Source organism: Colias philodice, chromosome 27, assembly GCF_061535455.1.
Source record: "Colias philodice isolate Cphi_HAF_F1 chromosome 27, ilColPhil1 Martin Lab GWU primary, whole genome shotgun sequence".
NCBI lineage: Eukaryota > Metazoa > Arthropoda > Insecta > Lepidoptera > Pieridae > Colias > Colias philodice.
This window is the reverse complement of record NC_143112.1, coordinates 473,445-497,886: the sequence shown is the minus strand read 5'-3', so window position 1 is coordinate 497,886 and position 24,442 is coordinate 473,445. Positions and strand designations below refer to the sequence as shown.

General features: G+C 34.1%; 1 protein-coding gene across 3 annotated transcripts in view; it reads right to left on the bottom strand.

The window, feature by feature from the left end:
* Ehbp1 (Eps15 homology domain containing protein-binding protein 1) overlaps nt 1-24,237 on the bottom strand; it is a 28,436-nt gene extending 4,199 nt beyond the window's left edge. The window contains exons 1-25 of one of the 3 annotated variants that reach the window (XM_089711758.1): nt 24,014-24,237; nt 20,967-21,017; nt 19,056-19,169; nt 18,377-18,472; nt 17,811-17,922; nt 16,204-16,385; nt 13,749-13,866; nt 12,275-12,599; nt 11,706-11,878; nt 11,058-11,191; nt 10,423-10,558; nt 9,639-9,705; nt 9,230-9,359; nt 8,579-8,753; nt 7,816-7,921; nt 7,249-7,367; nt 6,458-6,607; nt 5,909-5,991; nt 5,430-5,521; nt 4,192-4,287; nt 3,700-3,818; nt 3,041-3,175; nt 1,345-1,430; nt 752-875; nt 51-115 (exon numbers count right to left, since the gene is read on the bottom strand). In XM_089711758.1, the coding sequence (XP_089567884.1) occupies nt 51-115; nt 752-875; nt 1,345-1,430; nt 3,041-3,175; nt 3,700-3,818; nt 4,192-4,287; nt 5,430-5,521; nt 5,909-5,991; nt 6,458-6,607; nt 7,249-7,367; nt 7,816-7,921; nt 8,579-8,753; nt 9,230-9,359; nt 9,639-9,705; nt 10,423-10,558; nt 11,058-11,191; nt 11,706-11,878; nt 12,275-12,599; nt 13,749-13,866; nt 16,204-16,385; nt 17,811-17,922; nt 18,377-18,472; nt 19,056-19,159 (2,927 nt within the window). In that variant the 5' untranslated portion in view covers nt 19,160-19,169; nt 20,967-21,017; nt 24,014-24,237. The other 2 variants (XM_089711756.1, XM_089711757.1) reach the window with 2 other exon arrangements.
* Nucleotides 24,238-24,442: the final 205 nt, after the last annotated feature.

The following is a 24,442-nucleotide window of genomic DNA, read 5'->3' as shown; positions in this document are numbered from 1 at the left end:
AAATGTATGTCTGTCTACATCTATATCAAATACATCGATTTAAAACTTACGCTTTCTCTTGTTCGTCCATCTCTTGTACAAGTCGATCTCTCTCATTTACAGCAGATAATAATTCCTGAAATAACAAAAAACAATTATAACAAGTACTGTAGTGAGATTTTTTCGTAAAATTCAAACTGAGTTTGAGCACATTTTCTATGCATAACTGAAACTTCTTTGGCAAGATTCAAAGATAACAAAAATCGTCACCTTACTCAATGACGTGACGGTATTGCCATGACGCGACCTTGAAATTTTACTCTCAACGCGCCTAAAGAAGTTTAACTTCAACAAATATTATAAAGCTGAAGAGTTTGTTTGAACGCGCTAATCTCAGGAACTACTGGTCCAATTTGAAAAATTCTTTCTGTGTTAGATAGCCCATTCATCGAGGAAGGCTATAGGCGGAGCAATGCGGGTGAAACCGCGGAGCGCAGCTAGTCCATACTAATATTATAAATGCGAAAGTAACTCTGTCTGTCTGTCTGTTACTCAATCACGCCTTAACTACTGAATCAATTTGCATGAAATTTGGTATAGAGATATTTTGATTCTCGAGAAAGGACATAGGCTACTTTTTACCCCTGGACATAGGATACGTTTTATCCCGGAAATCCCACGGGAACGGGAACGGAAACCCTGCGGGTTTTTCTTTGAGTGCGCGGGCGAAGCCGCGGGCGGAAAGCTAGTAAAATATAAATAAATAAATCACCTGCAACAGCAATATCTCCCGTCTCTTTTGCCCGGGAGTTTTCCTCCACTCCTCTACCCCTAAGGAAAGTCGTAATTCCCGCGCTAATAATTCGCATCTCCTGCTTAAATCCTCTTCTTGTTCACTGTAAGGAAATAATATTAGTATTAGTAATATTAGTTATTAGTTTAGTATGTATTATGTTGAATATATGGACATTTTTTTTTAATTAGACTCACAAGTCACAATCGGCTTTAAAAAGGTCGAAAAATAATTACTTTTTACAAAAACCGTATTCTAATTATTATCTATACTAAATTCTAAAAGAATCATCAAAATCGGTTCACTCAGACTAATGTTCAGGGGTAAATAATTAATCAAAAATAAGGTCTGTAAAAATCAGAATCATCGACATTTTGAAGAGCGACGTTGCATGAAAAAACATTATTTGAACCTTATTTCACTAGTAATAAGGTTCAAAGTATATTATACGATTACAAAACTCTGCCCAATACATGCGTAGGCATAGTTTTTCTTCGGACACTTTTTAACGTGATTATGAGTCTGGTTTTTTTTTTCATTTTTCTAACATTTTGATAGATAACTTTACTTACAGTATATTGAGTTGCATTTGTCTACGCAATAACGCATTCTTCTTGTTGACGAGATTGAACCACTGTGACATTAAGCGGTCTTCCTCCTGAAATTAAATTGTTATATTTTAGCGTCTACATAAAATTATTATCAAGTATTATTAAAGCAAATATCTATTATATTTATTATATTTCACATGAGGACTGAACAAAGGGCATCTTACATAACTTATTTTAACGATTTAGGAGTTGATATTTCAAATAAATGTTTGACCCGTTTTCAATTTATTTTTTCCCAAAATTATTATAATTAATATTGAAGACTGACTATATTCAGAGCTAAAACTAAAAAAAATAAAATCAACTTTGCTACAACGGTAACTTTACTTGATGTTATATAAAAATAAAATATATACTTCTAGATATTACTCACGATACATTTTAAAACAATTTTTAATACGAGCGCATAAATTCACAACTAAAAATATACCTACCTATTTTGTAAATACTGATTTTAGATACGCTATTGATTACGTTTCAATTCAACTATTCATACCTTCAAAACTAATTTATCATAAAAATTAGACTTATACCGGATTGTAAGGACGGCGAACGCACGATACAAAAACTATTCGCCATTTATTCTGCAAATTTTAAAAATTGTTACAATATTTGAAAAATTTACGTGACAGTGTGCTACAAGGATATCTTCTGGGTCCAGATTTGTTTCTATAGTCCTTTCCACCTAAGATGATTTCTGTGACACATCGATTTTTAACACGTGTAGAGATGTCTTTACTGAAATCGTATCAATTGTTTCCGATAATCGATAATATTTTATATGGAAATGAAATCGATTTGAATAAAGTACCAAAATTAGTTTTTTCGGCATTTCGCCAACAATTAACTAAGGAAACTTAGCAAACAACAGCAACAAAAAGTCAATAATAACAATAAGTAACAATAACAGAATACCACGTAAAGTATCAATATAAAAATGCAACTTGTATACAAGGCTGACGCACTCGTACAGACGATTGACTCGATTGACAAACGATCACAAGATGGGCGCCGATTATATGATTTTCCAACTCTATGATTTTTCAACGATCCATTTCATGTACACGAATTGCGTAGGTATTATATTTTCGTGTTATTTTATTTTATTTTTCATTATAATAAACTAAACAATACTGTTTTTGATTTATAAGCTTAAGATGTTTCATTTTTTTATTTTTAGTAATAATGCCGCCATAAAATAAAAATATTATGCACTAAAATTATTTTGGCGTTTTAAACATAAAATGCGTAATTCGGAACACGATGAAGTGTCACAGGAATCATCATAGGTGAAAAGGACTATAATTTACGTCGTTGATATTGTTTTTGTGTGAATGTATATTGTTTTTGGCATAATGTTCATTACATTTTAATCTAGTTAAAAGATTTAAGGATATAATGATTTCTAAACCGACTGATGCGTCGACTTTAGAACACAATTTTTTCAAAGAAATATAAAAAATGTATGCGTCTTTAAAACACATGCTAAAAATTAAAAAGAAACTGGTCAATTGTCCCATCTGCTAACCAATAAATCGTGTTACAAACCCCTAAATTTCTATCACAAAAATAACCATCTAACACAGTTTTCAATTCCGTTTTATCCGTGTTGTAGCCTTCTTTGTTCTGCTGTCGGTAGAAGATTTATAGATCTCACCTCAGTATTATCAGCTCTATCCATGACTCTTCTCAGCTGCTTCTCTAGCGCGGCCGCTTTCTCATCCACACTCTTCTGTTCTCTCTCTAACGCTTCCAACTCGCTCGCTATGTACGTGCTGTAGCCTTCTTTGTTCTGCTGGTTAAAGAAGATTTGTTGTTTTGTACATTATTATTTAGGGGTATTTGAATTTGGATTTTCAATTGAAATTTTTATGTAAATTGGTAAGTTTTTTTTAATGCATGTTTATGGTAATAATAAATCATTGATTTTCGATATAACTATAACAAATCATATCGAAAATCTACCTTGCATCTTTTCAGTGACAAAATATAAGAAAATGACAACCACGATGATTATATTACGAACTAGCTTTCCGCCCGCGGCTTCGCCCGCGCAGTCAAAGAAAAACCCGCATAGTTCGCGTTCCCGTGGAATTTCCGGGATTGCGTCATTTTCCCAGAATAAAAAGTAGCCTATGTCCTTTCTCGGGTATCAAAATATCTCCATACCAAATTTCATGAAAATTGGTTCAGTTGTTTAGGCGTGATTGAGTAACAGACAGACAGACAGGGTTACTTTCGCATTTATAATATTAGTATGGATATATAATAATAACAACAAAGACGACTCTGATAACAACAATAACAACACATTACCTGAGGCTCTTCAGCATTCAAATCCGGTGACAATCGATCCACAAGCGCAGTGAAGGAGTGTAGCGGAGATCTGTGTACATCCTGTGGGGATACACTCCTGCTCTTTGGGTTTTCTCTCTCTGGGGAGAAAATATTTTATTAGTATAGGTATTTTCAAAATAGCTTAAATACTTTGATGAGTTTGAAGATACGATGTTGGAATTTTTATGGTAAAATGTACATTTTACTCCATATAATTGTTTAAGGAAAAATTTGACATGTTAAGAAGGTTTATTATTAATAAAACATTGTGTATTATTCAATACACAATGCTTTTTTTTTTCAAAGTAAAACTTTGTAAGTTTTCATATAAATATTCAGCTATAAATTATTATCGATATCGATAAAAATAAAGTAAATTTCAAATTTACAAATTAAATTTTCCAATGATACCACAAAACATACAAAACCAGTACAATAAACTAGTAATAAACTTATATATAGAAAAATTACCAGATCTATCGGGACTAGGGTTGCTTTTCCTCGAACCGGGACTCGAAGGCGCTGACTCTCTGTTCACTATGCTGTCCAAGTGCTCCATACCACCCGCTATATGTAGGAAATATTAATATTATAATTATATAGGTATTGTGTGAACAAGTCATATTAATTTGTCAGAAAAGTTCAGAAGATTGATAGAAGACAATTTATAGTAAAACTAGGTTTCCGCCCGCGGCTTCTCCCGCGCAGTCAAAGAAAAACCTGCATAGTTCCCGTTCCCGTGGGATTTCCGGGATTACCTCATGTTCCCGGGATAAAAAGTAGCCTATGTCCTTTCTCGGGTATCTCAAAATATCTATTTTGATACCCGAGAAAGGACATACCAAATTTCATGAAAATTGGTTCAGTAGTTTAGGCGTGATTGAGTAACAGACAGACAGACAGAGTTACTTTCGCATTTATAATATTAGTATGGATTTAGACTTCTTATAGAAGCACTTTCGAATCGTCATGACATATTTTAACCATTTACCACCGATACACGGTGTCACAATATTAATTAATAGTGTCGTGCTTTCAATTTACCATTATCAAAGAAGCTTGACACAGTGTTATTTCCCTATTATAAAATATCATAAATATTGCGATACGCGCTTACTAGGTGCTAGTATGGGGATATTGCTGCGCTTCGTCATCTTAATATATATATAAATCTCGTGTCACAATGTTTGTCCTCAATGGACTCCTAAACCACTTAACCGATTATAATAAAATTCGCACACCATGTGCAGTTCGATCCAACTTGAGAGATAGGATAGTTTAAACATGTAGGTACCACGGGCGAAGCCGGGGCGGACCGCTAGTATATGTAGATCCAAAACTACTGCGAATCCCGCTAGAAGTTTAAGCATAATATAAACCATTTATTTTATGATCAAAAACAATATGCTAACTTCGTAAAAATCGAAAAAGAAAAACATTTTTTAATTTCTTCTATGAAATCTGTACTAATATTATAAAGCTGAAGAGTTTGTTTGTTTGAACGCGCTAATCTCGGGAACTACTGGTCCGATTTGAAAAATTTTTTCGGTGTTAGATAGCCCATTTATCGAGGAAGGTTATATGCTATATATCAACGCGCTACGACCAACAGGAGTGGAGCCACGGGGGTGAAACCGCGCGGAGCAGCTAGTTAAAAATAAACGAAATATGAATAGTGTTTAAGTATAGATAATATAAAGGTGTCTCACCAGCGGCTAATTCCTCCATAACAGAATGTTTGCTGATTATTTCCACCGTGCCCGAGTTGCGCACACGCGACGGGGAGAGGGGGGATGTGGGACTGAAATTATTAAGACAAATATTAATTAATACATAATGTGGAAATAAAGTTTAGCAGTGAAACTTCTTTAGACGTGTTGAGAGTAATATTTCAAGATCGCGTCATGGCAATACCGTCACGTTCTTTTACTTTTTTCTTTACTCCATGTAAAGCGACGATTTTGTCTTATCTTTAAATATTGTCAAAGAAGTTTCACTTCTGACACGTGTGCTCGGCACACACGCTCTTTTTATTAAAGAATGACATATGAGTGATAAATATGATACCAAATACATTAATAATCTGTCTCTTTCCTTCCAGTTTCAATATATGTATAACCCAAATACATACAGTTATCAAATATCTATAGGAAAAGTACATATGAAACAAAAAATATAGTAATCTCACCTGACGATACCCGCACGTGCGTCTGCTATCAATTTCCTCGCTCGCTCACGCAACATAACCTGTCTCTCTTCCTCCGTCATTCCCTAAAGAAATATAATTTTAATTATTATTTAATATGACACAGTTTATTACAAAGTTTGATTATTTTTTTTAAATGCAGTTTGGACTAGGTTCCAAGGCTTTTTAGAGAGCATATAAGTTTATTCCTAATTTTTATCGTAATTCGTCACCAATATATTAACATACCCATAAAAATTAAAAAATTACCAATATTATAGAATAGTTTAACCACATGACTTGATGATACATTGTTCCAAAAACTTTGCAAATGAAAAACAATTCATTTTCATTTTCATTTCTATATACATATATATGTATTTATATTAAAAAAAACATTTTTGTATTTTAATCTAACCACTTGACCTGATGATACATTTTCCCAAAAACGTTTGCAAGCTTAAAACAATCCCACACTTTTTCGCGCCCTTTTTATTTCAATACCTCATTTTTTCACAACACAAAACATCAACCCTTCACAAAGCAACTTACCTTCTTAGGACTGTCAATCTTGCCGTTCACCTGTCCCTCTCTCTCCTTAGAACTCCGCCTAGCTCTGTCCTTTTCCCTCGCCTCCCTTTTAGTCGCTTCGAGCAGCTGTCTCGCTTTCTCTTTCAATTCATCGTGACGCGACAACAATTGCTGGCCAATCACACACAAGCGGTTCGACGGTTCGACCAATCGGAAAGCGTTATTTCGTTTTGTATTAGCCAATCAGGTGTGTAGCGTTTCGTCCGTCCAATGGGAAGCGATCACACAAAGCCGATATGGTTTGGGGGATGGAACAAATGAATATGGTTTAGTCTAGATGAGTTGTTATGTAATTTTGTTTTTAATGTAGCTGAGTTTTGAGCTATTTTACATCAAATGTTGTTTAGTTTTTATAATAAAATATGTGACAATATAGTAGTTTAACAAGTTTGTGTATTAATCAAGTAAATAAATTAATGTTTATTATGTATGGCATCGTAATACGACGTAATGGTCATTGAAAAAAGTACCTTTATAACTACTAAACATTTTTTCCTTGTAAAATTAACATTGTAGTAGATAATCTAATTTAAATCAATATGAAAACTGTAAAAAAAATTACCGTCACAAATTTTCCTATCAACAATGTGGAAATAGCTCAAGACCCATAATGAAAAATTATGTCACAAAAAATCGGGGGAACTTAGACTTGAAATATGAAAAAACTAAATTTTAAACTATCGATTATCTAGGGGTAGGGGGGGGTAAAAACAAACAAGCAAAAACAATAAATAAATAATAGTTTAACATACCGGTGTTGGTTTCGGCAGTTCTGGGGACGGTGGTGTCTGTTTGTCCTTCTCTTGAAGTTGGATCACGTTCAGAGGGTCTGTGGTCGCCGGTTCGATGCTCAGTTTTTGTTCTGTTTTTGCTGTTAAAGTGATATAATAAATGGGTATATTTTAGTACATATATATCACTGTTTCTGTATCATATAAATTTAGAATTTATTGAATGTATGTTTCATCACTACTTATATCTAAAATGGTATGCAGTCATCATCGATTTCGACATTCACTATATGAGACGTTCAAATTTCGACGGGCCGATTTCAATTTATATATTTATGTAAATAAGCAAATAAGCCTTAAAGTGTGACGAAAAGAAATTCATTTTTTATTAAAATAAAGCACACTCAGTGCAATTGAGCATACACCGGAAAGTAGATAATTCAAAAACATTGAAGTAAGAACCATAAAATATAAGTATACAATCAATATTTCCATAACTACCGAATTTCTACAACTACCCACAATTTCACGCACAAAATTTATTTTTGTATTTATTATTACAAACGAGCAAATAAAAAATTAACTCACGGCTATTATTATCTGTTGCATTCTGCGGCGGATCCTCTTCATCATCAGACCCGAATGGATCCGTGAGCTCCTTGCGAGTCATCAGCTTGTCCGGTCGCGGGAGGGGCTGGTGAATAAAGTCACATCGAAAATGATCTAGCCATAGATTAACATATTGGATGGTAAAAATATATCGTGTAGTTAGTTTTCTAAATAATAATTTAAGTTTATAAAGCTTTACTTTTAAATAGAGTATAATAAGTTTTGTCTATATTGAAATTTATTATTTGCATTATTAATAAACCCAATCAAAAATCTTTAAATAATAACATAATATAATCAGTATAATGTAATGTATCATATTATCTGTTCAAATGAATTAACAGTTAACACCTATGTTAGGAAATAACACTTGTACTTAAATTTTATTTAACGTTACTTAGATTTAATTTTATTTAAATGAAATAAATCGTTATTGAAATTAAAAAAATGAGTGCCAAGTACATCGTATAATTTTCAGTTTAAAATTGCGAAATCACATACTAAAATACGTACACACAGAGTCCATTTTATATTCTGCTCACTAAGGGCCGATTTTTCAATCCCTGGTTAAAACTTATCCGTCCAATAAAGTATTACACGATAATATTAAAATGTCACGTAAACTGTCAATTGCGGGCAATAAGAATACATTTTGAAATGGTAGTTTCATACGTTATTCGTCGAATAAGTTTTAACCAAGGATTGAAAAATTAGCCCTATAATGAATTATTTCACCACTTACCTCAGTGTTCCCATCGAACCACTTGGCGCTCGGTTTGTCCCTCTCCCGGGCGGGGGACAGCATCTTGCCCAGGATACTCTTGGACTGCAGCAGCATGTCCTTCATGTCCTTTATCCCGGGAGATTTGTCCGGGGACAGGTCGACGGAGTTACGCGAGTCTTGGGACTCTTGTTTTCTGTTAACCATTTGGTGAAAATTAATTGATTTGGAGTAGGAAATGATTGATTTTGACGAGTTGGGATGGTGTTTAAACTTTAAAGATATAAAAACTTGATGTGAAAGGATTTGAAAATATTGTACGATTCGTTTGGTAAATAGCGGACGTATCGATTGTCATAGAATGGGAAAGCTTTAATACGTTGGGAATTTTATGAAAATAAGTTTCTTTTTAATGTATTTTTTTAAATTTAATTAATCAATATTTTTCAAATCTCTTACCAATTTTTCACTACTTTGCAATACTTTATTTTTAACAGTATATCATCTACTTAAAGATCTACTACGTAATCTTGTCGAAAATTGCATAGAATAAGCAATATACAGCCTACTAATTATTATTTATTATGATTATTTTAGTCTAAGTTTCATAACCTAAGTTTTACAAGAAAAACTTTCTTCCTATACATCTCCTACTTAAATAAAAAAACTCACAGCACAGGCGGTCTATCCATGATATTCCTGGACCGCCGGGTGCTAACTTCCCGGGAAAATAGTTCCGGGGGCAGACTGTCGTCCGTGTCGTGTCTACCCACTAGGTAGGAGGATTCCGTTTCGTCGTTACCTGGGAAAAATGGACATAAATTAAATAAAAGGTGTTCCTAAAGCATACATATTCGATGAGTGAATTGTCTAGTTTTTGTTAAATATTTCGAATAATACAATATGACAGAAACATTGAAACTTTGAACACTCATTTATAGTAGCGATTTCATCGAGCGATAGACATTTTAATTATTTTAAGGAAGGTAATAAAGAGTTATAATGTACTAATTACATAAGGAGATATAAAAGTAAGTCGTAAACATAGAATAATTGTATTGCCAATACATTTGTAACTTACCGAGTTGTTCAACCTGCAACTCGCTGCCCGTGAAGTGAGCGCGCAGTTGAAACAGATATGTCATTACCTGAAATTAAACAAAGAAATTAAGTCGTTTCCCTATTACAATATATTTATGGTTCTTTAATCTTGCTTCTCTCTCTGTTTAAAGTCAGACTCGACCGAAGAGGGCACTACGAATAAGCTTCCCCCCTATTTTTTTGAAAATTGCTATAACGTAAATTTTGGGAAAAATAGTTATACAGGTCCCACTGTTGGTGTACGAAGCTCAAAGTAGGTTATAGTTTTGCATACGCTGAGTTCGTAAAAAATACTTATAAAATTCCAGACACATTTTTTTTCAAATAGATGAATTCGAATTTTTTCGAGACGAATTTTTTCAATTATTGTACCTATCTTGTTATTCTCTGTCTGGTATATTTGTGCAATAAAGTATAAATAAATAAATAAATTCTTAAAACTCTATGTGTACACTGTACACCCCATAACAAGCAACCCGCCCAACTTTGTCACCCGCACGTGAGCTATCGTTTAAGATTATGTTTTCATAGACAAAATGCTCATATTAGCGAAGCGGTATATGTCGGCTGCGCGAAGCTAGAGAAGAAAACATGGATTTTCAGGAAAAATTTAACAAAAAATTTTTGACGTAATTTTGTTGTAATACTTAAAGTATTTTGTTCGTGATCAGTGTATGCAAAACTACAAGTTCTTTCGCGCTTAGTATAAAAATAGTGGGACACCCTGTATATCGAAAAAGCACAGATACATAATATAGACTTACAGCAAGTCTATCAGGCGCGTTGTTAGCGCACACATCGTTAGCGCTCAACACTTGCGGTATCCCGAGACGTGCGCTTGCGTCGAGCGCACGACGAACGTTTTCTGCAGATTGGTCCGGTTGGAGCCCGGAGAAATCGCTGTGGGGGTAGAAATAGATTTAAATTATGATAAACAGGTTTAAATTGAGTTTTCTATACGCATAATACATGATAAACAGCTTAAAAGATTTTCTAAGAATAAGAGATGTCGGAGTTAAAAATAGTGTAATAATAGATACCTGAAAAGGTAAGCGTAAAAAGAACTACGGACATGACCAAGTACTAGGAAAATCAATAAAAAAACGAAATAATAATAACGCATTTTATATTGAAACAGTAAATAAAATTGTTCTTAAAACTGTTACATTTATCGTAAATTTTCACTTACATATTATATTTTAATTATTCACAAATATTACATAAAACATTAATTCAAACGAACCTCTCTTTTCATTTTGTACTAAAGTGACAATTCACTTTGAACATTAATGCAATGAAAAACTCTGCCTCATACGCACGTAGGCAGAGTTTAACTACGGACAATTATTGAACGTAATTATAAGACTAGTTTTCCATTATTTGCTTATGAAATACTCACATAAGATCAGGCCGGAAGTGATGTATGATCGCACAAAAGGCGAGCCCGGACCGGAAGCTATTGGAGAGGTCGTTGATCTGACACGACGGGTAGTCGCGGGTCACTGACCTACACCACTCTACTAGGTCTACCATCTGGAAAATATATATATATTTTTTACTGGTGCAATTTCACACGCATTAATTGGAGAAAAAAAAGCGTGATGTTATAACAAAGCCTGCTTTGATAAAATGAAACTACGCAATACAATAAAAAAAAATTTAAATTGCTAATACAAAATTTGTACCTAAAATTAGCGCGATAAACCCAAAAAATCGATATAGGTAGCAAGTTAAGTTTTAATAATTAATTGACGCAAGAAATAAACATTTATATACTCGAACATAGATTGCATTCAATATTTATTAAAGACTTAGACGTTTTACTACAGAAGTATTAAGTGAAATAAATTTTGGGCACTGGTCTACATGTCTATACTATGGTCTACAGACACTCCTGATTCTAAAATATGTACACTATGCTCATAATATTACCATTTCTTAGGTTTTTATAAAAGAAAATATAATAAACTTGCTGTGCCGCGAGGTTTCAAGTATTTCTATAGCAATTGTGTTTTCTGACGTATACCTAATAAATAATATAACTTACCGGTGTCTTATCCTTCTCCCCGGAGGGTAAAGCCAACCTATCTTGCGGTACGGGGGTTTTTTCGTCGTCTTTTTCATTGTCATTCGTGTCCAAACTTATGTTATTGAGATTTGTTTTTAGTTCTAGTGGTTTAAGGTTCCGTTTCGCTACCGTTTTCGGTTTGAAAACCATACCTGGAAAAAATATTTTTTGTTCAATTCATTGACATCAGTATTGCCATACTTTCTAAGTGGTAAAAAGCAATTTCATTTAAAAGCCATTCAATTAAATGTCATCATTCAATGAACAGGCTAGTCATTCAATCAAATAGCAATAACGAGTTGACTGCAACATATATGTATAAGGTATTTATGGAAAAACGTGGTTGTTATTATTAATAATGGTTGTTTATTATAAGAATAAGAATAAGAAAAATAAAAGCATATAATTCAATAATCAAAAAGTAAGTAAATAATTTTTATGTAATTTGTAACCAAAATAGTACGCCAAAATAGCCGGTAATTTGCACGTTCTTAACAAACTTTGTCTCTGCACTATTACTATTTACACATTTAATATTTAGTATTTACCTTTCAAATTATCCACTTTTTCCTCTTGACTATTGACAACTTTCGGCGTCGAACTAAACTTGGGTTCTGCTCTCATGGCCTTTGTCAAACTGCTCAAGTACTCCGGCCTATTTTTGGGGGTTGCCACTTCTTCTGGCACGGAATTATTGGGGCTATAGGGGTTAATAGGGCTATAGGGGTTCGTGGGGGTCGTGGGGGAGGGGGTTTGTGGAGCGGTGGGGGTTCTGTCGAAGTTCAGACTTTGAACACTGTTGGGGGTTGCTGCTATGTCTGAGTTTGTAAGACTTTGAGTCATTTCCTCCATTTGCTGACGGAGGTCTAGCATCTGGAAGGAATTAGGACATTTTATGTTGAATATAAAGTTACTAGTCATTTTCTGTGGCTTTGGTGTTGTTACTAACGTTCTTTGGAACCTTAGTTTGAATTTATATCAGAATTCCTTAAAGTGCACACTTTAGGTATGGTTATTATCAGCTTCTACGACCAATATAGTTATAAGCTTATGACATTTGTATTGTGATGTGCGTTTCGATCACGTAGAGTATTTTTTCGAGAAATCCAAAATTTGATGCAATGAAAAAATACGCTTTTTAAGCAAAGTTTACCAAAGTGATACCACAAGGCTAATCTTAATATTGTATAAATCTCGCGTCACAATGTTTGTCCTCAATGGACTCCTAAACCACTTAACCGATTATAATAAAATTCGCACACCATGTGCAGTTCGATCCAACTTGAGAGATAGGATAGTTTAAACATGTAGGTACCACGGGCGAAGCCGGGGCGGAGTACTAGTTAAGCTATAAAAACTTTTCTAACACAAAAAATACGTTGATTCCAAACATTCAATGCCTAAACAAAAACATATCCAGAAAATCTTAGTCAAAATATTAAATACTAGCGGTCCGCCCCGGCTTCGCCCGTGGTACATGTTTACGTTTTCTCTACATAAGAACCATCCTCGTACTTCAAGGAATATAATAAAAAAAGAATTATCGAAATCGGTTCAGCCGTTCTCGAGTTATGCGCTTACCAACACATTTTGCGATTCATTTTTATATATGTAGGAGTATTACTGGCTGGTAGAAGTATAACTGGCTGATGAGAATTACATCGGAACGAGATTTGACAACTGTCAGTCTAGCGGAGCGTCGCGTCGATGGTCGGCGGCAGACGTTGCTTGGTTACAAACGAAGAACGGCTAGAGCACCACGTTTGCGACGAATCGCTATTGTTCCGAGTAATCTTGTGCATTGTTGTATCGAAACTAATTAAAAGCGATTGATCAAGTGATTCCCTAATTACTAGCGCATAGATTTGTGCGATTACATAACATTTGTTGTAACATTGATGATTCATTTGTTTCCACCAACATTATAATTTACTGAAGATATGGGTGATTCTGATGATTATGGCCATCCGCCCATATATATAAGAATATTAAATATTTATACTAAAATTTCATATATCTCACCTGTCTAGTAGAATTATCGGATAAGGTGTAATCATCTTCATCCAGATCTTCTAGCACAGCTATATCCGAATTGTTGTTAACAGACAGCAGTGACGCTAGCGACTGCATGTCTTCGTCACTGTAAGGTTTTTATTTATTTAATATGAGGGTAATCCATTTATACTATGCTTTCCTTAATTTAATTTATTTAATTAAATACGGTAATGTTATTTTAGATAATAAAAAAGTAGTTATCATAACTAAAATACAGAATTTGTTATTGATATTTTTGACAAATTTGGTTGATATTAAGACACATATTACTAAATAGTTTTTACGTAATAGACCAGAGTAGATAATTTTTGAAACAAAATAAAATCGCAGTAGGATGAAACCCATTAGAAAAGGAGGGGAATATGATAAAAATAAAAGCAAAAATTAATTACGGTCAATCCGAGTTCGGGAAGTGGGAGGGGGGGAGCTTTTAAGAGAAAAAAATGGTCTCTCTCGATTTCCGACAAAACTACAAGTCCTACGGAAAAACGTTCAATGGCAAAGTTGTAGGTAATAAAAAGATCTACAACTTTTGCATTAACAATTTTTTCACATAACCTCAAAATTTAGGTGAAAAATTCAAAAAACCAAGATTTTGGTTTTTTATTTTTATCTACTTCAAAATTTATTTTTTTTACCTACGAAATTTGGTGAAAACTTACTTTATTATGTCCCAAATACACTGTAATTTATTTGATTGAAAATATTTATTTTTTCGCCTTAATACCAAAAAAACAAACTAATTTTCAATCGAAAAGTCACCCGTCAAAATATCAGCTTTTTTCAAAAACTTGGGGAGACTTTTATTCATTGAAATCTCTACTTTCATATGGTGTAAAAAAAAATAAACACCACCATAGTAAATTTTCTCAGGAAATGCATACAAACAGTGTGACAATGAGCTTTTACTAAATCAGGCACACTTCTCGAACTCTATATCTTCTCTTGTATCGGCTTTTCGGTAATATTTCAAAAGAAAAAAAATTATCTGTTCTAAGTATAATACTTTACAGCATATTCAAAAGCAAAATGTTGTCGATAATAACATTTCAGGTAGTTCGAGAAGTGTGCCTGATTTAGTAAAAGCTCATTGTCACACTGTTTGTATGCATTTCCTGAGAACATTTACTATGGTAATGTTTATTTTTTTTTACATCATATGAAAGTAGAGATTTCAATGAACAAATGACTTCCCAAGTTTTTGGAAAACGCTGATATTTTGACGGGTGAATTTTCGATTGAAAATTAGGTTGTTTTTTTGGTATTAATTCAAAATAAGGCGAAAAAATAAATATTTTCAATCAAATAAATTACAGTGTATTTGGGACATAATAAAGTAAGTTTTCACCAAATTTCATAGAAAAAAAAAATTTTTTGAAGTAGATAAAAATAAAAAACCAAAATCTTGGTTTTTTGAATTTTTCACCTAAATTTTGAGGTTATGTGAAAAAATTGTTAATGCAAAAGTTGTAGATCTTTTTATTACCTACAACTTTGCCATTGAACGTTTTTCCGTAGGACTTGTAGTTTTGTCGGAAATCGAGAGAGACCATTTTTTTCTCTTAAAAGCTCCCCCCCTGCCACTTCCCGAACTCGGATTGACCGTAATTTATTTTTCCTTTTATTTTTATCATATTCCCCTCCTTTTCTAATGGGTTTCATCCTACTGCGATTTTTATTCTCTTTTTATTGTTTTTAAAGGCTTCTACCCTGGTGTATAAATCATTATCTGTTTCAAAATATTAGTTTCTTAAAGATGACGGTTGCGTGTGAAAATGTGTCTGTATGTCTGTCTGTACCCCCCGCACTCACGTGGCGCTCCCCTCGCGCAGCAGCACGCAGTGCAGCGTGAGGTGCAGGCGCGCGGCGGCCAGCTTGCGGCCGAGCGGCTCGAGCTGTGTGTCTGTATGTCTGTCTGTACCCCCCGCACTCACGTGGCGCTCCCCTCGCGCAGCAGCACGCAGTGCAGCGTGAGGTGCAGGCGCGCGGCGGCCAGCTTGCGGCCGAGCGGCTCGAGCTGTGTGTCTGTATGTCTGTCTGTACCCCCCGCACTCACGTGGCGCTCCCCTCGCGCAGCAGCACGCAGTGCAGCGTGAGGTGCAGGCGCGCGGCGGCCAGCTTGCGGCCGAGCGGCTCGAGCTGTGTGTCTGTATGTCTGTCTGTACCCCCCGCACTCACGTGGCGCTCCCCTCGCGCAGCAGCACGCAGTGCAGCGTGAGGTGCAGGCGCGCGGCGGCCAGCTTGCGGCCGAGCGGCTCGAGCTGTGTGTCTGTATGTCTGTCTGTACCCCCCGCACTCACGTGGCGCTCCCCTCGCGCAGCAGCACGCAGTGCAGCGTGAGGTGCAGGCGCGCGGCGGCCAGCTTGCGGCCGAGCGGCTCGAGCTGTGTGTCTGTATGTCTGTCTGTACCCCCCGCACTCACGTGGCGCTCCCCTCGCGCAGCAGCACGCAGTGCAGCGTGAGGTGCAGGCGCGCGGCGGCCAGCTTGCGGCCGAGCGGCTCGAGCTGCAGCCGCAGCGTGCGGTGCGCGGGCGACAGCGACGCATGCCGCCGCAGGTTCACCGCGCACGCGGCCAAGCGGCGCCGCTTGCCGGTGGTGGACACCTAGCGAAGAGATAGGTTGGTCAGAGATCAACAAAAAGGGTGTATAAGACGCTTGCAGGTGGTGGACACCTAGCGAAGAGATAGGTAGGTCAGAGATAAACAGAAAGGGTGTATAAGACGCTTGCAGGTCGTAGACACCTATCGAAGAGATAGGTAGGTCAGAGGAAGAAAAAGAGAAGGATATAAAACGATTACCGGTGGTTAACACCTGCCAAAATGATAGGTAGGTGAGAGGACGAAACAGAAAGGAAATATAAGACGCTTGAAGGTCGCGGAGGTCAGAGGAGGAAATAAAAAGGAGACATTAAACGCTATCCAGTGGTGTACACCTACGTTAACGAATTCCGAAACATGGTACGTCAACGAATGTTAAATGTTAAAAATATGTAATGACGATTCGAAAGTGCTTCTAAAAGAAGTCTAATTGAAATAAATGTTTGAGTTTGAATTCTATACAATTTTGTACGTCGAAACAAATGATCCGAATGTAAATTGGAACCCAGAAATCGGGTCAAAGGAAGAAATAGTTAGAAGGTATAAAACGATTGCCGGTGGTGGACACGTGTCAGATAACCGAGTAGATTAGAGAAAGCAGAGAGGAGATTTAAAACTCTTGCCCGTTATTGATAAAAACATAAAACAGAATGATTACTTCCATCACATCCATTACGAAATTGCGTCAATGGATGTGGTGGAAGAGATTTTGCGGGTGGTAAAAAAACTTGGCAAGCGAATCAGAAAAGGAAGTAAGTACAACACGATTACTTGTGGTGAACATACATACGTGTCACACAAATACGGAAAAAATACGGGCAATTAAATTAAAAACGTAATAAAAAATAGAGCTAAATTTAAAATATAGAACACGCAAAAACACGCCATCCATAACGCCACGCTTGTTCCACTGCCACCATCTTCGAAGCCATAAATATAAAAAGTAACACTCGCACTTTCACACAACATTCGCCATACTCAACGACTATACAGGGTGACTGGAAATTCGACGTGATCCTTCAAAGGGGTTATACTAGAGGTCATTTGCAACAAATTAAGTCCAGTTAACCAGGGGTCAAAAATGGATGGTTATTGAGCTATGACGGATTTTGATATGAAAATTTTCTGCCTTTTTACCAAAAACAATTAATTATGAAAAAAACTACTACACTTTTAACATTCAATTGATATTTTTTGAAAGCCGAAGAATGAGCGATCACTTTAAAAAAAAACTTGCCCAAAAAACTTGCTTCACCTCAAAAAGAAAAGGGTCATAGCTCAATAACCATCCATTTTTGACCCCTGGTTAGCTGGACTTAATTTGTTGCAAATGAACTCTAGTATAACCCCTTTGAAGGATCACGTCGAATTTCCAGTCACCCTGTATAATTTACACAAAAAAAAATACAAGTGAATACAACAAAAACTCACGTCTTCCAACACGAACGTCCACTCCTTATCCTCTAGTTCATTAGTCCGTGAATCTCTGAACAGCGTCACGGCCACTGTGTGATTTTCGGGAACGCCGAAAATAACTGAACCCCTGAAAGAAAATATTTTTACTTCACTACTTGCTTTAATAGGTAGTAGAAAGAACATTTTTTCTTCTACTCATTGTACACAAGTTCAGAAAAAAAATCTAGATTAATTAATCGATGATTATCACCAATATTGCACAATATAGCTTTAAGATTGCTACAGCAACTGCCGTTAATAATGATGAAGATAATAATAGTGGTGATTATGTTAATTATGAATGACAAAGGTGGTGATTCTGGTGATGGCGTTGGTAATAGTGATGATGATGAAGACACTTTTGATTATATTCACTTTTTGATTATCGATAGTGATAATTGTGATGATGAAGATGCTAATAATTACAAAGATGATAAAAATGATGATGACACGAGTTACTTCATTAAATCTATCCCAGTCCAAGCTCGTACTAACAAACATAACAAAATAAGTGGTGATGATGATGATGATGATGTACTTACTTCATAGGATCCTTCAACGACGGCTCCCAGTCCATCGGCTCGGTGGCCACGCGCCTCGACCGCCTCGTCCACACTATGCTTAGTTTGTTCGGTTTCCTACAAATAACGAGACGTTAATTATTACAATCGTGATTGTAATTACGCTTTTGAGTACTAAACTTCCTTATTGAAATCACGTTTTGGCATACAAGGAAATTAAGCCTATAAAAGTAGATTATTTTAGTCGATTTCTCTTAATATATCCCTATTTAAATTGTGTTAATTTCCTCAATTTAACACTTAAGAAAAATTCATCAATATCGGTTCAGTAGGATCATCATGAAGGTGAATTGCCCATAACTATAATTACATAAAGGTCCGTCATAACAACTGGGTGTGTTCTATTTAGCTCTCTGTCAATTTAAATGACAAATGTATAAAAATAACGTCAATCATATTATCAACGATACTACCAGCAACTAATGAAACCGATTCTAAGATAACATTCAGCACAATAATTCACAGCCGATCGCTTTATTTATAAACAATCACCTCCAAGCAACAAACAACAAAAAATCTATCCAAAAAAGAGGGTAGTTCGATATTCACACACTGTATACAAAAATAACAAACAACAAAAAATCTGCACAAAAAAGTGGGTAGTTTCAAATTTTACACATATAACAATCAGGGTACATACCATTTCGGCGTCAATTCGATCTCGATGTTATGATACGAAGCCGTGTACTGGAACTTTGCCGCTCGCTTGTTGACGCGCTGCAGGCGTTTCCATACAGACGCCATGTCGCTCACACTTGGAACAAAATCGAATACGTCACGATTTGTAGCATCCGACACGGATACGACACGACGCGGGTTCAACGGTAGCCCGCTTTTGGCTCTGGCTACTATACACATATTATATGCGGACATGGTGAAGTTTTTAATTTACGTGTAGTGTAAAATATGTAGTTCGATTAAAAAAGGAATAAAATATATCACAGGCACTTTGAACTACGAACACTACTATATTTTATGGATTATTTTTTTTATTTTAAAAGGACAAAAATTTTTCGTTCGATTTATGCGGATTGTTTTCAACGTTCATTCAATGTTAAGAACCAAGCTTGTAAAAACACCAATCTATCATATTATCATCACTGTAAACCGATTAAAGACAGTTGCACTTTACGAAAACACTATCCCAAAAACTACACAATAAATCGATAAAACGAGAACGAACTATTAAATTCGCATGTTTCATTCACACTACACAATGATTCTACCAAGTTACTAATTAAAACATATTATTTTACAATGCCAGTTATTTTTAATTAAATGTCGTTTAACCACAAAGATATTATTTGCACCGACTACTTCTGTAATTGATATCGTCCACTGCAGTGGTACGTTATCAGTTTTGTTTTCAGTTATAAATTAATCAAATCAGTATTTTATATTGGCGTAAAAATTTATCGTGAGTGATCTAATCGCTAGAATAGATAATAGCAACTGTTTCAATGTAATTTAAAGTGAGAGGAAGGTTAGAAATAGTAGAGGGAGCTTGACTATTTATTATATTAAAATTAAGATAATTTTATGACCGTCAGAACTTGCGAATATGGCCACATTAGTATATCGGTAACAAGGCTTTCTGTAAAGTAAGTAATTTAATTAAATCGCAATTTAAATCCGTTTTAACTTTTAATAGTTCGCCAGTAGGTAAAGAATATAGAGTATTCCTTACTTCGGAATAATTACATATATGGTTTTCGCTCAAAACAAACGTAGAAAAAACTTGATTAATTTCACATGAAAACCTGAAATTTTAATTAGAATACAATACAATTTATGTTTTTATCTCCATTATCTTTTGAAATAACTACATGCATTATAATGCGTAATATATATCATGCTGCATCTACACATTCGCGTTCCCTATTCCGTTCGTGACTCGATCAACATTCGTATCGAGTGTTAACGCGAACCACTATTCACACATTCGTCTTCTGTTTGATTTCATCCAAAAGACTGATTTTAACACGAATACGTGAAATCATAAAGCAAATAGTGGCTGTTCACATATGATGCGTATTCGACATTCGCCTCGCTATTCGCGCGAATGTGTATCAATTATCACTTTGGAATAATCAAAAACGTCACTGTTCGTAGTTTTTACACATTATTTCATTTTACATCATGGGATAATCGGTAAAGAATTGTCCTTCATCCCGAATACCATTAATTATTGAGGTCAGCATATCTGCCACTTATAATTAGTATTCTGGTTGGTCTGCTTCAAAGAGCCTTGAAAAAATATCTAAACTAGCTAATCCTGTATATTCGATCGTGTAGTAGTGGTGTTATTATCTGTTACTAAATTACTATCCAATACTCAGAATATAATTATATTTATTAATTAATAATAAGGTATTAATAATAATATAATTGTTGTATGGTTTATGCAAGTTATTATCATAATTTAATTCGTTCGATTTCCTCTTACTGAACATATTTTCATAAATTACAGAATTTTAGTCCACATGTAAACAGTCATACTATGAAGTAGATAATATTATGGTTAAAATTATATTTTAAAGTCAATACTCACATTGATTACTGTAAATTATCTATGGTGGTGCATTATCACTCCGCGCGGCTCCTGAAACGGATGGACGGATGATAAGAATTTAGTTAATGAAAGATATAATATTACTTTATTATCTATTTCGACCGCCTCCTTGGTACAGTGGTTGACGCGTGAGCGTAGCACCGACTGGTCCTGGGTTCGATTCCTGGCGGAGACGAAGAAAAAAAATGTCTCATTCTGGACACAGAAGGCTGATCACCTACTTGTCGCTTAAAATAACGATCAGTGAAACAGATGTATAATGCTTCTGCCCCTTACCCCACTAGGGGAGATGGAACTTCACTTATCTATTTTGATTTTCAGTTTTAAATATTTAAAGAAATTCGCTTGGGATTGGACCTATGCTTACTTTTGCACGCCTCATAAGCGAAGCGTTGAGGTGGGTACTACTGTCACTTCGCGCAAAACATCTGATTTTTCAAACTTAAAATGTCTTTATGTATCATACATTGCACTTGTAAGATAATACATACACACACATATTAAGAAAAAACACTATTTTTAACGTTCATGATATTTTTGATGTCATTTTTGTTATTTAAACTAGTTAAAAAACAGTTTAAAAAAGTTCTGTCTTGGACGTCCGTGTGTCTGTATGTGCGGATCCTTTTTCTTGTTAACACGATAGCGACCGAAATACTTTACTAATCGAGTCTTTTTTTTTCTCTTACGCTTGAGTATGCTCAGGAATAGAACCCTTTCATTTTTCAGGGTCTGATTCGATGTGGTTTAATTGTTATTAAATAAACAAAAATAATAATTAATAAATATTTATTAAAAAAAAATTATGAGGCGTGCACTTTTGGATTTTCCAAATTATTTTGTTTTTTTCATTATAAAGGTATTAAATACACCGATTTTAAACTATAACATTATTTAGCAAGAGCATTCATCTGCAACTTTGGTTTTGTGAATTTAATATTATCATAAAAAATATAATTTGTGTAACTAAAAACTACAAATTTTTCCGCTGCCTAAAATTTGCATTAGAAGAAAATACTTAGAGCCACAAGCCTGCTATTCGTACAATAAATAATAAATGAATTAATAACTACAATCCACATCCCCAAAGGCCATATTAGGCCATATTATTATTAAAGGTCATATTAGTTTAGTATTACAAGCCTTAATTATCCATTCAAAGCAGAGGTTACCTGCGCTACATATTTTAATTGTTACAAATGTAAATGTAGCAATAGTACAATGATTAGATTGCATCAGTTCACATTAACTTCATTTATATTAAGCTATAAAACATTATTTGTATTGCAATAATCTGTGTAAATAAATTTTTATTTCAATAGAAAATGATTCAATATCTTTGTTGATAACAATTTTACTTTACTATTTTAATGTACAAGGAAAATTCATTATCATAATATATCCGTTTGTGTGAACATGCTTATCTCAGGAACTACTGGACAGATTAAAAAAAATGATTAAATAGGCTTTAATTGTACTAAGTAAATATTTTTCTTTGATTGATTGGTAATAAAATATGTATATGCAATGAAACATGTTGAGATTTATTGAAACATTTAAATAACACTTTTACTCGTAGAGCCATAAATATCTTTGTATCTATATTCTATAATAAACAAGTTTTTTTGCACACATGTTTAGAAAGTTGTCTATAGAAAACACTGAGAAAAAGTGTGTGGTAGTAACCTATCTTAATTAAAATATATTGTCATTTATTATTTACATAGCAAAATCATAGTTTTCTAATGGTTAAAGATTTTTTTACAGATGGAGTCATTTTAAGTTAAATTGTAGCAAAACAAAAAACCCTTTGAAATATTTTTTTTTTCATAATTTAAATTCATTCATTGATAAATCTATAAAAATATTAAAAAATCTATTGATAAATTTATCACCAAGCGTACAGAAACTTATTTATATCCTTTGAGGCCGCCCACTTGTAACAACAAACTTAGCTCATCTTGATCCTTATGACCTCATCTCTGCTGATTGTTAGTTTTTGTTCCATTGCATATCATTATCATATGTTTTTCGTTATTTTGAGTTATGATATTACATTTGATTCTAGTAATATTTTTTCTTTTTTTGTATGGAAAATTTAGTGACATATTGTAAAAGGAATCAATTTTAATTCACATAGTTATACAAAAAACATGTTGATAAAAATATGATGAATCATAAAGTTCTAGTCATTTAAAATTTATTTAAGGAAAGTAGAAACATAATTTTGTACATAAATGAACTTAGATGACAAATATTATCCTACTTAAATTTTGTTGTCTATTTTTTATTCATCATTCTGAACTATTAAAAACAACCAAAAATGAAGTAAACTAATTTTAATACAAATTATATCGGTGTAGCAACTCAATTTAAAATATTAGCAAATACACAATTAAATAGACAGGAAAAGTTGCAAAAATGTTATGCATATGGTAATTTATGTATTAATTGATAACAATAAAGTTCATTTTATAATAACTGCCAGTTAATATTGACAAGTGTTATGACCTTTTAACTGCCTTATATGAGTTTCCTGTACCATGTAGGTTAAATGTGACTGGATTATCTGCTTAACATAATTAATTTGCAATATATATTATATGTAAATTATGGCATTGTCATCATTTTACTGTAACTATATGTATTTAATTAATATGATATACGTTTTCAATATTTATTTATTTCAAATAGTAACAAGTCATTTTTATATCAAAATTAATTAGTTATTGCTAAGTACATAATATGATTAAGGCCTATAATCCTCTTTTATATTATGGGTATTCATATAGAGATAAATTTAAAGACAATTAACGCAAGTAAACAGACGTAAATTAATCTCAAGTACGCACTCAATCTAAAAATAACACGATCGAAGCCCTATAAAATGCAGCCGCGCTCCCCATAATTATAGAGATAAAAGTTCAAAGAACCGACCCTGATATCGTTTCCTGATCGGAAAGACACAGCTTCATTGATTATAGAAGGAGAAACATTGCCTTGAAGTTCCTTGACATAATACTTACTACGGCAAATTTTTCGATGATATCACTATAAATTTATAATAACATAACACTGTGCACTGTATCCACAAGATACTTCTAAAGTTTTCAATTCACTCCACTTGATTTACAATCCCGTACCTTCTGCAAGTGACGAAAAATATTTAATTAAACATTTATTTTTATGTAAATTTTACTAGCACTGCAGTAAATTTCATTCAATCTTCTTTCATTTTTATTTTTGACGTAAATCTGTATGCTATTGCCAACACAATAAATTAATAATACATGACATATGTTCAGTGATACCAGTTTCTGAGTTTTGTATTGTTTTGTCGTTTTTTTATTTATAAAACAAAACTGCTACATGCATACGTTAAATTGATTTTCTATAATATTGAAAAAAAACTATCCTATGCATAATTCATGAAATTATTTTCCAAAAATAAAAAA